The sequence below is a fragment of the Chenopodium quinoa genome, unplaced genomic scaffold (assembly GCF_001683475.1).
Source record: "Chenopodium quinoa cultivar QQ74 unplaced genomic scaffold, ASM168347v1, whole genome shotgun sequence".
Lineage (NCBI taxonomy): Eukaryota > Viridiplantae > Streptophyta > Magnoliopsida > Caryophyllales > Amaranthaceae > Chenopodium > Chenopodium quinoa.
The window spans coordinates 858,163-872,570 of NW_018743196.1; the positions used below are offsets into that span (position 1 = coordinate 858,163).

At 34.6% G+C, this 14,408-nt stretch overlaps 1 protein-coding gene across 1 annotated transcript; it reads right to left on the reverse strand.

Annotated features, from left to right (window-relative positions):
* Nucleotides 1–8,731: 8,731 nt before the first annotated feature.
* Nucleotides 8,732–11,644, reverse strand: LOC110733005. Its single transcript, XM_021913010.1, has 6 exons — nucleotides 11,184–11,644; nucleotides 10,963–11,055; nucleotides 10,808–10,879; nucleotides 10,039–10,124; nucleotides 9,726–9,921; nucleotides 8,732–9,110 (listed from the first exon to the last, which is right to left on the reverse strand). The coding sequence occupies exons 1-5, from the start codon at nucleotides 11,255–11,257 to the stop codon at nucleotides 9,908–9,910; spliced, it is 339 nt and encodes a 112-aa protein (XP_021768702.1). The 5' UTR covers nucleotides 11,258–11,644; the 3' UTR covers nucleotides 8,732–9,110; nucleotides 9,726–9,907.
* Between the last annotated feature and the right edge of the window lie 2,764 nt (nucleotides 11,645–14,408).

Here is a 14,408-nt window from a genome sequence, read left to right on the forward strand (position 1 = left end):
TTAAACTAAGTAAATTAAGGATGTAATACATGTTTGATTTGGTTAACAACATAGAAAATGGGTGGGAGAGAAGTCATTTAGGCTATATTTGAACTTTTTTTTGCTCAAAATGTCCCTATAGCTAAGTAACTTGTCCTTTTTCAATGATTTCAAGTCATATCTACCTTAAACTAAGTATATTAAGGATGTAATATATGTTTGATTTGGTTAAAAACATAGAAAATGGGTGAGAGAGAAGTCATTTAGGCTATAATTTGAACTTTGCTCAAAATGTCCCTATAGCTAAGTAACTTGTCCTTTTTCAATGATTTCAAGTCATATCCACCTTAAAGTAAGGGGCCGTTTGATTGGGATTAATAATCCCTTTGTTGATGTTTGTTTGTCACATTTAATCATTCCCTTTACCCATTTTTATTTTTGACTTCACCCAAAATCCTTCCCCACCCCCCCTAGACTTTGCCATTCCCTTTCCCTAGCCACCATTACACCACCATGCCAACAACAGCCACCACCCTTCTACCCTACCCCCACCGCACAGCCACCGCCGAGCCACCTTGCGGCCCCTACCCCAGTCATCGCCGCTCCCCCGCCACTCGCCGCACCACCCTGTTCGCACCTCGAAACCTCGTCGCAGCACCCTCGTTCACACCTCCCTCGTCACACCTTCCCTGAACCCTAGTCGTAACACCCATTTCGCACCTTGAAACCCTCGTCGCACCACCCTCGTTCGCAGTTTTCGCACCTCCCTCGTTCGCACCGCTGGCTCGTCGTACCTCCCCAACCCTCATTGCAGCTCCCTCATCGCTCCTCCCCTGTTTGCACCGCCGATAATTAGGGTTTTTGTGGGGTTTCAGATGATGAATAATTAGGGATTATGAGTGGGTGGAGGTTTTCCGGGGAGGGGAGGGTTGGTGGAGGTGCGGCAGCTCTGAGGGTCGCCGAAAATGTGGTGGCTGGGCGGTGGGATAGATGGAGATGTGGGAAAGTGAAGGAAAAGGGGGTTTTGTGGTGGTGTTGGTGGTGGTGATTCCTTTAGCTTTTGTAAAACAAACAACATGCTATATGGAATGGATTTCATTCCATTCCCTTTGAATCCCTTTGTTCATTTTATTCCGTTTAACCTGTGCAAACCAAACGGCTCCTAAGTATATTAAGGATGTTATGAATCACATACATTTGATTTGATTAAAAAAAAATAGAAAATGGATGAGAAAGAGGTCATTTTAGACTATATTTGAACTTTTTTTTGCTCAAAATGTCCCTATAACTAAGTAACTTGTCCCTTTTCAATGATTTCAAGTCATATCTACCTTAAACTAAGTATATTAAGGATGTTATGAGTGGCATACATTTGATTTGTTTAAAATAATAGAAAATGGGTGAGATAGAAATTATTTAGGCTATATTTGAACCTTTTTTCTCTATAACTAAGTAACTTGTCTTTTTTCAATGATTTCAAGTCATATCTACCTTAAACTAAGTATATTAAGGATGTTATGAGTGGCATACGTTTGATTTGTTTAAAATAATAGAAAATGGGTGAGATAGAAATCATTTAGGCTATATTTGAACCTTTTTTCTCTATAACTAAGTAACTTGTCTTTTTTCAATGATTTCAAGTCATATCTACCTTAAACTAAGTATATTAAGGATATTATGAGTGATATATGTTTGATTTGGTAAAAAATTTTAGGAGTCATTTAGGCTATAGTTAAACCTTTTTTGCTCAAAATGTCCCTAACTTGTCCTTTTTCAATGATTTAAAATCATATCTACCTTAAACTAAGTATATTAAGGATGTTATGAGTGATATATGTTTGATTTGGTTAAAAACATAGAAAATGGGTGAGATAGAAGTCATAAATAATATTGTTCTACCACTTAGTGACTTGTTTGATATTTTATTATGTCATTTAATTTGTAACTACATTTTAACTTTTTTTTTTTTTGAAGGATTATTGTCCAAGAAATAAGATCAATGTGATTCGAGAACAATGGACTCATTATTGTTAGGAACTTAGGATAGATAACTTTTTGTATGTGTTGAACTTAGGTAAAAAGTATATGACAAATGTTCATGTAGATATTTATCAATTTTTAATTATTTAATTTAAAATATTTTGCATAATCATTATATATAGAAATAAATCGAAAAATATCCATATTACAAACGAAATGTTGCCGAAATGTCCAAAAAAAAAAAAAAAAAAAAAAAAAAAAACCTCTATTTGTAACGGGCACAGCTTTTGCCAGTTATAAATAAGTATTATTCGTACGGACATAAAATATGTCATTTACGAATAAGTGGTTATACTTTAAGGGTGGGTGAAATGCCCGTTACAAATAACCACTTATTCACAACGGGCAGTGAGTGTTACGAATAGCAGGTTATTTATAACAGCCGCACTCGTAAGGCCTTCTGCCTGTTACGAGTGGGCTGTGTTTGCCCGTTACGAATGGGAAATTTTCCACTAGTGGATGAAAGGCACCGCATATCCACTGAATCCGTAATCCAACCTCTTCTACAAAAAATCGAGGAGAACATACCAAAAAAGTCTTCAATTCAATGCTACGAGCCTACGATCAACGTCAATCGCACCGAATCGCTTCGAAAATCGATTAAAACCAAAGGCCAATTCTAAGTCTGTTGCAAGAAGAGTGATTAAAACAACACACATCACAAAATGTAAACACAAAAATCCAAAACATATCACAAAAATTATCGTTCAAATTATCAAAGAAAAAAGATTCAAATTCATGTGACATAAGGGCCCACCAACTTAAATGATGATAATCAAGTTAACACAATTTTCATGATTAATCAGGAAGTAATTGGCAACATATTTCATCATCCAAATTAGCAAAACCTTTTTTATAGCAACATCTTAAGAATACACAAGAACAATATTATGCTAAAAATTATCACATGACAAATTTTTCGATCATACCCACAAATAATTTTTCGTCAAAAATCAACTGAAAACGGCAAAACCTTTTTATCATAAGAGAGTTATTAGGGCGACCTGTCTTTCAGCGTACGAAAGTAGGATTTGTATCTTTGTGCTAGCCCAAACATGCGAAGGGTGCCCCCTGTATGCAGCATCAACACCTTTTCTCCTTTGTCTGGTTGCTCCTGGCTTAACTGAACAGCTAGCTCCCATGCTGCCAATGGGTATATTGGATCGATAGGTATCCCTGATTCATTAGCTACTTGTTGACATGCCTTGATTTCTCCCTCCAAGACATTGCCAAACATGCAATGAGTGAGCCTATTGGCTTAGCCAGATATCAAATGGTGATACTGCAAGACGAAAGAGAGTGTAAAAAGGAGGGGACAAAAGCACAAAGCACAAAACACAAAAGTATGGAGGGAATTATGAGGATGATATGACTATATCACTAATGAACATAAAATTAATTCAGCTAAGGAAAAATTAGTTCTAACTCTTCTAAGTGATGAAAGCATGAAACAATTACTCAATTAGTGCTACTAATCTTAAAATTCACCGGAGAGTAATTGAGTAACTGTCAACTCACTTTCTTGGAGTTTTGTGATTGACCCACTGAATGAGGTCATCCTACAACTCGTAGTTGCAAAGTTCGGCTGGCGCATATCTTTTAAAATCTGAAATCAGACAATTCTCCTGATTCTTGTATCTGACGTATGCATCAGCTAGCATTACATCAGTTACCTACCACGGCAGCCTGATTAATATCGACAGCATAATTCACATGCTTCAATAAAAATAAAAATATAAATAAATAAACACAACATATTAAAACAGAAATTTGAACCATACCCACAAATTAAGGCTCCAAGGGCAAAACCAATTGATGTTGTCCCAGAGCCCGCATAAATTACAAAGTTATATGGCCTCTTTTTCCCTAGTATATGGCTTTCGGATAAGTACCCCAGTAGGCTAATGATCCCTGCAAAAATCAAAACAGATATAAGCAGTCCCTAAATCACTATTGTCAAAAGGTTAAAAAAACATAAAAATAAAAAATTATGTACAATTGACATTTTAATTCAAACAGATTAAGTATAAAGTAGAAGGGTGACAAAAAGTGAGACGTCATTTATATAAATCATCCCGAATGAGTATTTCTAAAAATACCTATGTTACCTGGAGTCCTAGACTGTTCACTTAACCTCAATTACCGATGCTGGATCATCAACACTACAACATGACTACATGAGCACATGACTATGGAAAGTCAGCACTTCGTTTAGGACCAAGAGCATGGATTTTTTATTTCATCAATTAATGGAGTTTGACACTTATCAAATTACCTAAACAACACAGATCACTTTTGGCAGAGATTGAACAACAAGTGCAGGAAACAAAGGTCACCCCTGCAGAAGTAAGTGAACAGCTGACGAAAAGTGAAAACTAAGAGAAGGCATTGACAATGATAATGAATTTCATTGCTGAGAAATAGAAAAATGAGGATCTCAACAGCACTTGGCAGAAAGAGGTAGCAGAAGTGGGAAGTAAAGAGTTGAAGAGGAGATCAAGGAAAATGTGCAAATACTGAATTAAGAATGATATGTTCAAGTAATTAAGAAGCGGGGAGTAACCAGTTTTAAAATGCAGAAGCCTTCGTACAAATCAAGCTTTGAATCAAAACTCTTCACCAATATTTAAAAAATTAATAACTAATTATAAAACCCATCAAATAACTCAAATTTGTTCCAAATGCAGATTTATCACTACAAAAACAACCAGTTCATCAATGAAACCCAAAAAAGCACTCATCACTCACAAGGGAAAAAAATAAATCAAAAATATTGCAAAAAAAAAAAAAACACATTAAATCCAGCAATTTATTAAATGATGATCATTTTATCCCTTTTCTAGAACAATGAGATAAAGCATAAATCAGATAAATGTCTGTGTAGATGATTCAAGCATATGTCTGAGCTACTTTGAGCAAAACTGAGTTAAGCTCAGTTCTCAAGGCCTCAAGCTCAGGTCTGAGCTATCACCCAATGGAGACGAATTGGTGAAAAGCTATACAGAACAAGGTGTTACTTTCTATATCAAGAGACTATCTCATACAATATTTTTCCATAAACTATACCTGCATGTTTAACATCTACCTCTGTCCGATTATATTAATACTAATTGTCAAATTGTAAAATCTTCGACTTTTGCTTATCAAACAGGAACTACTCCTCTGTTACATATTATGTGCAACATTTGAAATTTATTATCTCTTACATTTAATTCCCAAAAGTTTCACATAATATGGAGGTAGTAAGATTTTGATTAAATGCAGACAAGGTATGCTCAGTATTCAAATAAAGCATATAACAGATTAAAAATATACAAGCCATTGGAAAAGGAACTCACATTCATCTGCACGTCAACAACTGCATCCGACACTTCAGCTCTTGAATTGAATACCAGCCTGGATCCTCTTCCTATTAATCAATATAATAATGCATTAGACGACCATATTGAGTTCTTAATATAAATTGAATTCTGCTGCATACTATGGCATAGGAAAGTAGGCAAGTTGAAACCTCTAAAATCTTCACAAATAGGCGCATGGCTTCTGCAGGCACCATGTTTCCTAGACCACTCCAGCTATACACATGAAAAACAGAGAACAGTATAAAAGTGCATTAGTTAAGAGGATGAACATAACCTAATCTTCTACATGGTCTTCCAAGTAGCAAAAACAAATGTCAGTATCAACACGATGTATTACTAAATTATCAGAACCATGTGCAATTCAAGAATAAAGTATAGATGTTTTATTATCGATGTTGCATGTAATTCAAAAGGATATAGGATAAGACAATAAGACATATCTAGGACAAAATTTTCCATTTGCTTAGCTCAACAGGACTCCAAGAACTTGATTTCGGAATGCTGCATGGTCCAACAGTACCCTGCAACCAAAACAGATCATAATTAATATCAAAATTGAACCCTCGCCAAAGCCAAGGTAATCAACAACCGAAAACTCAAGGAAAAAATCCAAACCAAACTAAGATACATAATCAACCTAAAAGCAGAGCACACTAAATCACAAAGACCTTGCCAATGTTCACAAGCAACCATATCTCCACTTTCCACATTTGCTAATGGCTTCAAGTATTATCAGATTGGGAAAAGGTTAAGATTTAAGTAAAATTCTCAACTTACACTATAAGCCTACACAGATTCGTTCCACTCAATGTTGAAGGATAGGAAAGCATTAGGCCACTCCTTACCAACACTGTCCCAAAAAAATACCATGACAAGGACAACTATATGTAACTTCACAAAAGATCCAGTCTTTCGTATGTTTCTTAGTACACTTAGTCTATAAACACAAATGAAGTAATGCTGTTTGAAATGAACCCATTTTGTGTTCATCTTAAACTTTGTGACAAGCTCCCTTTAACTTCGAAATTGAAAGAGTGCTCTAAAATATAAAATAAAAGACCATTTGCAGCTTATGGCAGAACATAAAAGTAGTTGACCATTTGGCCAATAGTTTGAATTTCAATGCATGGCTTCAAAATGAAACTAACTTGAGTTTTATTGTAGTGAAAAGATCCAAGGTATTTTCTTGTGTACTGACAAGATTGTCTTAAGATAAAGGAAATTTTCATTGAATTAAAATGAATGAAAGCATGTATCTATAGTGGATTCTTACTGAAGAAATAATACAAGTTAGTTACACTAAATATCATTGAAAGTCATCCTCACAAGTATTTTTGGATAGAACTAAATTGACAGAAGCACCTATTAGCTTAAGGTTGTCTCCATTGTGTTGTTATTTACTGTTGAAAGAAAACTCTGGACAATAGCAATCAAATTTAAGGCAACATAACATTTTCCCTAGAACAGCAGATCAATTGAGCATCAATACAATTTATTAGAGAAAAGATAGCTAATAAGCTGCTTCAAAGGAGGAAAAATTACTCATAAGCTGCTTTAATGGAGTAATTAAAGGGGAAACAGAGCGTAAATGTGAAAAACTTAAAATAAAAAAATCCAAATAAAATATACCTCGAAATCAAAGAATTAGAAAAAACTCACATGTGCGAGCAAATCGATCAAGAGGTCCCGACATTTCTCAGATATTTCGAATCAAATTTTTACGAGCACTTTACCATCACCGGAGCTTGCATTCTGAAGGAAAAAAAAATCGACAATCTCCCAAATCTTAACTAATTAAAACCAAAAAAGGCAGAAAAATCAAATAATTTAAAAACCTTACACCTCAAAAATCTAGATCATAGAAATAAGGGAGAAATTGTAACCAGATTTGACGGTGCTCATTAACATGTTTTAAGTACAATAACATAATTAACTCAATTAACAACAACTAAAGACGTACTTTTTGGGAAATTAGTTATCATGAATTTACAACGATTAAAGATCCTTACGAAATATATTAATCTTAGAAATAATAAATTTACAAAAAAAGTAAGTATTTGCTTACTTTTTCTATCATCCATCTCGAATGATTCTTTGCTGACTTCGACTCCAAAGGTCAAATATGCCAATCCGGGAATTGTTCAACATGAAATTTAGGAAACCCAGCAAAATGAAAAAAAGCAGAAGATAATACGGAGTTGTTGCGAAAAAATTATAAACTGAGGAAATAATTAGGGTTTAACAAAATCAAAAGATCAAAACTACGACTAACTACAAAGTGAGTCTTGAGATCTTGAATGAAACAACGAAAAGATGAAGATGCAGTTGGCCTCTCGGGTTCATCCCTGTCTGATGGTAAGAGGTGAATTGTATGATTGCATGATACTTATCCTGAAACACAATTTCGTCTTCTCTTTCAATTCAATTTCTTAGGTCCTACCAAAATTCAGAACCACCGCAGGACATCAATTAATTCAACAAATGCAACAAGAACAAACCTCAACCAAAAGTTCAATCAATCAAAAAAATCAAAAAATAAACAATAAATTGATATCTATGACAGGACCTTCTCATGAATCTCATCCTTCTATAGTCTATACTTAGCAAAATTCTCACAATTTTTTATCCAAATTCCCCAAAACAAACCAAATTAACAATGATGCATCTCTGGAAACAAGGAAATAACCGAACTTCACGAAATTGAAACCCTAACAAAACAGTGATCAAAATTCAATTCCGAAAATATCACGATCAAACAAATTAGGAAAAAAAGAAAGAAAAATGCCAAAATTCTAAAACTGAGAATTGGGAATATGAAAAGTAAATACGGAGTAATCAATATCAATTTAAAGTAAATCAATTAACCTTACAAAAGCAAAAACGGCCACTTTGGTTTTTGAAATGCCAGACGGCAGCACCAACAACACCACCAATAAATCAGACTCCATAGACACCAAATCAATGCAATGATGATCATTTCAACTTTTCAATTGCCAAACGGGAAGCTCGACAAACACCAACCATAACGCATCACAAAAGGCAAGAAAGAAAACAAAAAAGAAGCCATTAAAGGCACGCGCCAGGGAACTTAAGAAAGGAAGAGAAAGAAGCAAGTTGAGAATGAAACCTCTGAAGAAAAAAAACGAAACTTCAAAATGAACAAAGACCCCGGACAATCAACTTTAACTTGCCCCAAATCATAATTCTCTTTCCAGCACAATAAAACTTCCACTATTTTGACAAAGTTGCACTAATGATCGAGCAAAAATGAGGTGCCAACGAGTCATTTTACACTTTCTCTGCTCCATAAAAATTGTAAAAGTCTAAAGTTTTTTACCAAAAAGTTGCAATTATTATAAAGCTGAGAAAAGATTTGAAATAATGTCAAGTGCTTATAAATTCAAATTATCTCAAAATCTTACAGTTCTCCCAACTACACCTGCCCAAATAAAATAATATAAAATATGATATATTTTCCAAAAATTATATATATAGTGCTTAGTACATAACATGGTTTTTAGGGCCATCAAACAGGTTGAAAACATGCAACCATTGTTTGCAGAATTCAAAACTTGGCTGCCAAGTTGACATCCTAGGCGACTGTAGAACCACGAGCTCGAGAGCGTAAAGCATAAGGCTCAGACATTTGCTTCATACGAAATCCATGGGTTGGATGCTTAATGGTGTCAAGTGACTCAAGTCGACAAAAATCACAGCGGCTAGATTTACCTGTGGACAAATAATTTACTTCGTAATTGAAGTTCATAACGAAATGTAATCATAACTAGTAATTTGAAGAATAAAGGCCAAAAATCTCAAACTTAACGATACGACAAAGAGGTTAGCAAACATTATAAGAGCAAAAACTAGAGCAGATATAAACCAATATTTTACATGCTCAACTAGAGGCTAATAAATTTGCAACCTGCACTTTCTCGATTTAAAATTAAACATGCTATTGATGCGGCATTGTAAAATATTGATTTTATTTGTCCAGAATCTCATTTTGTTCACATGTTAGCCCTCCTGCCCACCAACTACAAACCTAGAAGCATATCATGAGCGATGAAGGCCAATTACGATGCACGAATCTCAAACACAATGAATATGATACATACTTAACTAGCGATGGTAACAGATTTTAATACTACACTTTCCCGATCTAAAATGAGACCCATCAACACAAATTGACACGATGTCTTGCACATCCACTAGTAGAAAAAATCAAATGCTGCAATCATATTGCAGGTATCAGCAACTATGTAACCTACAACAGCCTAAGAATCTAAGATGCTGAACAGGAAAAATTCGGAAGTTTGAGGGCAGAAAGAAGCTTCTTCTTACCTTTAAGGATATGACAGGCATTGACAACCCAGCGACCTGTTTCATGAAAAAACTCCACAAAGAAGAGCTTGGCGGAAGAATTGTCATTCCCATCAAGAGCTGATTTCAGCTTAGCCGTGAAGTTTAGATGCATCCACATTGGAAAATGGCTGAAAATTGAGCTATCCAAGGGCTCAACAAGTTCATAGTTGGTACGCTGCAATTAACACATGGAAATTTTGACAAGAATGAAATAGATGACACAAGAAAAAGACTAGAAGCATGAAAAAAAGGAGGCTAAGCTAAGTACGTGTAATAGAAAGAATTTACATACATGTCTTGTTGTAGTATTCCAGTGCTATTTGGGAGAATTCAAGATTTTGACGACGATAGGCCTCTGTGTAGTCCTCTTGCGGATAACTTAAAATTAGGAAGTAGATATACAGGTACAGAATTAACAGAGAGACATTAGTACCTATAATATTAGCGTAAACTTAATATAATCATAAGAGAGGTGATAATCTGAGAGCTTTGAAGGTGTATCCTATCCGTGTATGACAAATATATTGTATAACCAAACAAAAAGGTTAAATAACTCACATTGAAATAAAAGAGGAAATGAACTCAAAATTAGAGTTTCTAATAAACATAAATTTTAAATTATACGAGTAAACACTTAACATAGTTGTAACTAGAAGATGGGAAGTCCAGTCATGTCCTGTCCTTACTTGTAAAATCCCTAATATCAAAATTTTAACACTTGATAATCATGACGCGTTATTTTTGGTTAGGGCAGAAACAATCATCAGGATAAGCAAGGTTATAGGAATGAATCATGATGCGTTTGCGTTAGGTTAGGGAAGAAACAATCATTGGATAAGCAGGGTTATACGAATGAATCATGATGCGTTTGCGTTAGGTTAGGGCAGAAACAATCATCGGGATAAGCAAGGTTATACGAATGAATGGCTACTCCACTAAAGTCAAGCATTATTACTCATGAACAGAACCAGCCATTAGCCATTGCTAAGCTATGAGCTATTCCACTAAAGTCCTTTATTATAAGCTAAAAAAACACATTAATGATAAACGAGATAACTTACACATAGTCCTCTGGTACACCAGAATAAGGATCAGTTACATCACGAAAACCACCGTCGTCGTCTTCAATTGGACTGACCCAAGAAAAAAAAAAAATCAAAATCACTGGATGATTTTATTTGAATAATTCAATTAAACAAAAAAGAATTAAATTAACCTGGAACCTGTATTCATCTGATTTTTCAGCGCCCTGAACCCTGTATCCTTCTGATTCATCTTCATCCTCGTTAATTGAATTGAATTACAAACCCTAAACTCGTATAAAAAAATTAAATCGTTCTTAAAATTTAACACAAGATAATCTCAATTTCAATAGAGCAAATTATGCAGCTAAATCATCAGAAAATCGCTCGAGGAAGAAGACCGCCATTGACATACCTTGCTACTGGGTTCGTTGTTTCGCGTTTTTCCCAATTTGCTCTCCTCTGATATATATAAGCCGTATTGTACATCTTTTTTCTTTGTCATACGAGTATGTCATATGTATGGGCCTTAAACATTTGGGCTTCTGATGTTTCTTACTATTGATATAGATTAGACTTCTTAATAGCCCATCTAATCTATTCAAGTTCAATGAAAATTATTACCACATCTCGTCAAAACAAAAAAAACAAAAAAAATAATTAATTACCATCTCTGTATCATATTATTTGTAAGATATAAAAAATTTTAAAGTTGCAATGAATATGAAACGAAGGTAGCAGATATAATAGATTATAAATTTCTTAGGGTGGATAAATATTGTAAACTTGTTTTCTTAACTTTTGACATTTCCTCCTTTTTCCCATCCAACTTTTTTTATCCTTTTCTTGGTCACAAAACCCCTTCCCATTTGCTCAATATAATTTAGGGTTCTTATTTGTTCAAGAATTGGGGAAAAGTGATATGTTATGGATAAAATTAAAATGCAACAAAAACTAATAAAGATCAAGAAAGATAAATTAACTTTGATTATACTTCATATAAGAAATCTGAAAACTACAAGAGAAAAGGATAAAATTTACTGAAGCTCCAAAGACGAGTATAATCTATATGTATAGTTTAGTATTTAAAAACTATAACCAAGAAACTAAGAAAGACACATGTCCCCATTCATTCTATTACACTTCTCTAACCACAATGCCACATGTCATCTTACACTTTTAATTTTTTATTACACCATTTTTTAAAATTCTTTTATTAAACTTATACTTCATCTTTCATACACACTTCATCTCTTCATCTTCTTTTCTTCCCTTTAATTTAACCTTTTCCTATTCTCTCTTTAATTTTAGCACTTTCACCTTCTATCTAAGCCTCTTTTTTCGATTATACCCTATAATGACTTACTGATATTTCCTCATTTATCTCACAATACAATTTTATATGAATAACCCGTGCATTGTACGGGCCAGTAGGCTAGTTACTAATAATAAGCAAACCAGTCTTGAAATCCTCGAAAAAAATTAGTCTACAACAAAATAAGAGACCAAGTGGTTATTACCCGCATGTATTAGAAGTTGGTTTAGTTATGTTAATATTATGTTGATAATATTGTATATTTGGATATATATTCTTTAGGAGTTTTAGGCAAGTTAAGTTTCCTAATGTATTATACTATATATGTCTTTGTGGATATTTTTGAGTTTAACATGGTATCACAACCTCTCTACTTTCTAGAGATTTTTTTCGATCCTGGTTTGTTTGTCCCATTCGTAATTTTTCTTCTTTATTTTTCTGCAAATTTGTGAGATTAGGGCTTAGATTTTTTTTTTAAAAAAAATCCACATAATTGGGTGTAGTTGCAATTACGGTCTTTATTCCCTAATTTATGCTAGTGTGCTGCTCTTGATTGGTCGAGGTTCGATGTGTGGTGCGCTGTGGTGTTTCCTGTGCGTGCTTGAGGTGCGTTGTTGTCTGCTGTTGTGTGATGGACGGGTGCTTGTGCGCAAGTGCAGTGTGTGGGTTGTTTCTTGTGTGTGGTGATTCGAATGCGATTTTCGGTTCGGGTACGGTAATAGAGCAAATTATTTCTAATGAAAATAATTCGTTTACGACTTTGAATTTGAGTGGGAGTTCGACGGAAAATCTTGGTCGTGGTCAACGTAAGAAACGTCCACCTTCGTGGATACGTCATTATGTCACAAACACATACATTATGAGAAATATAGACCCCACTTCTTCGTCAGCTGTCACTGACAGGGTAAAGTCGTATCCCCTAATCAAAAATAATTACCTAAATCCTCTAACTAAAGTAGATAGGGAAGTAGGGTCGATCTCCACAGGGAAACAAGTCTTTTTACTCCTAATTAATTATTATAATCTAAATTATCTAAGTAACCAATATTTATATTCGAATAAGAAACTAAACTACTAAGATTGAGAATAGAGAGAAAACAATATATAAGAGGATCTAGGGTATAGGTTCACCAATAAATAATACTCCAGGGTAAAACATAGTAATCAATCATTGACATTGCATAAATAACATGATTAATAGGCTTTCGCAATTTATTAATCAACATAGATCTAACAGGCTCTCGCAATTTATTAGATCCAAGTTCCTATCGAAAATAGCCTTATATCAAATTAACATCTGCTCGATTCATCAATTCAATATTGCTATACTTTTACAAGCCGCGATTGTAAAACGTTAAAACAATTCAATAAGAAATTATCATGCAATACCAATAATCAATAATAGTCAATCATCAATGCATCAATTAACCAGATTGTAAAGGGCTTTCGCTACGTATTACAATCACACAATTAATTTACCAGTATTAAATCTCATCACTCGAATCTCGACTTAACCATTTATAAATTAATCTGCCTATTGAAACTAGACCTAAACATTAATTCTCATCTGTCGAATCTCGAATCAATGTTGTCAAACTCATTTATAAAAGATAGGCCTAATCTAGTCACAGAGCATTAAATCAATCAATAGGAAATTAATCTAGCATTGATAATTAACAACAATAAATTACCCCTTCATATTATTTATGGATCCCCATAAACCCTAGAAATAAAACTACTCACAAATAATTAAATCTAAACTAATCGAAGTAATAAAGCAAGACATGATTAAAAAAGAATAAAGTAAATAACTAAGATTAAGGGAAGGGAAATCGTTACCAAAATAAATCTGGAATTAAGAGTAAAATTAAGAACAAAGGTTTAAGAGAAAAGAAATCTAAGAGAATAATTAAGAGAGTAAAGAGATACTAAAATCGTATTACGGGGGAGTATTTATACTCCGTACCAAATCCTAAATTAAAACAAATTAAAACTACGTTAAACGTCTCCTAAGAAATACACGCGCCCGGTCGGGCGAGGCACCGCCCGATCGGGCGCGCCTTTTTGCTCATAATACAAATCTTGCGCCCGGCCAGGCGCGTCACCGGGTGCCAGCCAAAGCTTCTCCCGCCCGGCCGGGCACTCCTCCGGGCGCCAGCCTTTTTGGTCGGGCGGCTCATTTGGGCCACTATTTGGACTAAGATTGGGTTCCAACTCTTCGGGCCAATCTGAATTTCCTCTTCCGGTCTTGAATACTCGGTCCAAATGTCCTGGTATCACCTATACCGAGCCCTTAATCACCGGTTCGATGGCTCTAACCGGCCC

What these genes read in the sequence shown, in the direction of transcription:
- LOC110733005 (XM_021913010.1), bottom strand. Translation starts at nt 11,257, where the DNA reads ATGTACAATACGGCTTATATATATCAGAGGAGAGCAAATTGGGAAAAA. An exon ending in CAGATGAATACAGGTTCCAG is followed by an intron (nt 10,880 to 10,962) that starts GTTAATTTAATT and finishes TTCTTGGGTCAG; the next exon opens with TCCAATTGAAGACGACGACG. An exon ending in GGTGTACCAGAGGACTATGT is followed by an intron (nt 10,125 to 10,807) that starts GTAAGTTATCTC and finishes CCTAATTTTAAG; the next exon opens with TTATCCGCAAGAGGACTACA.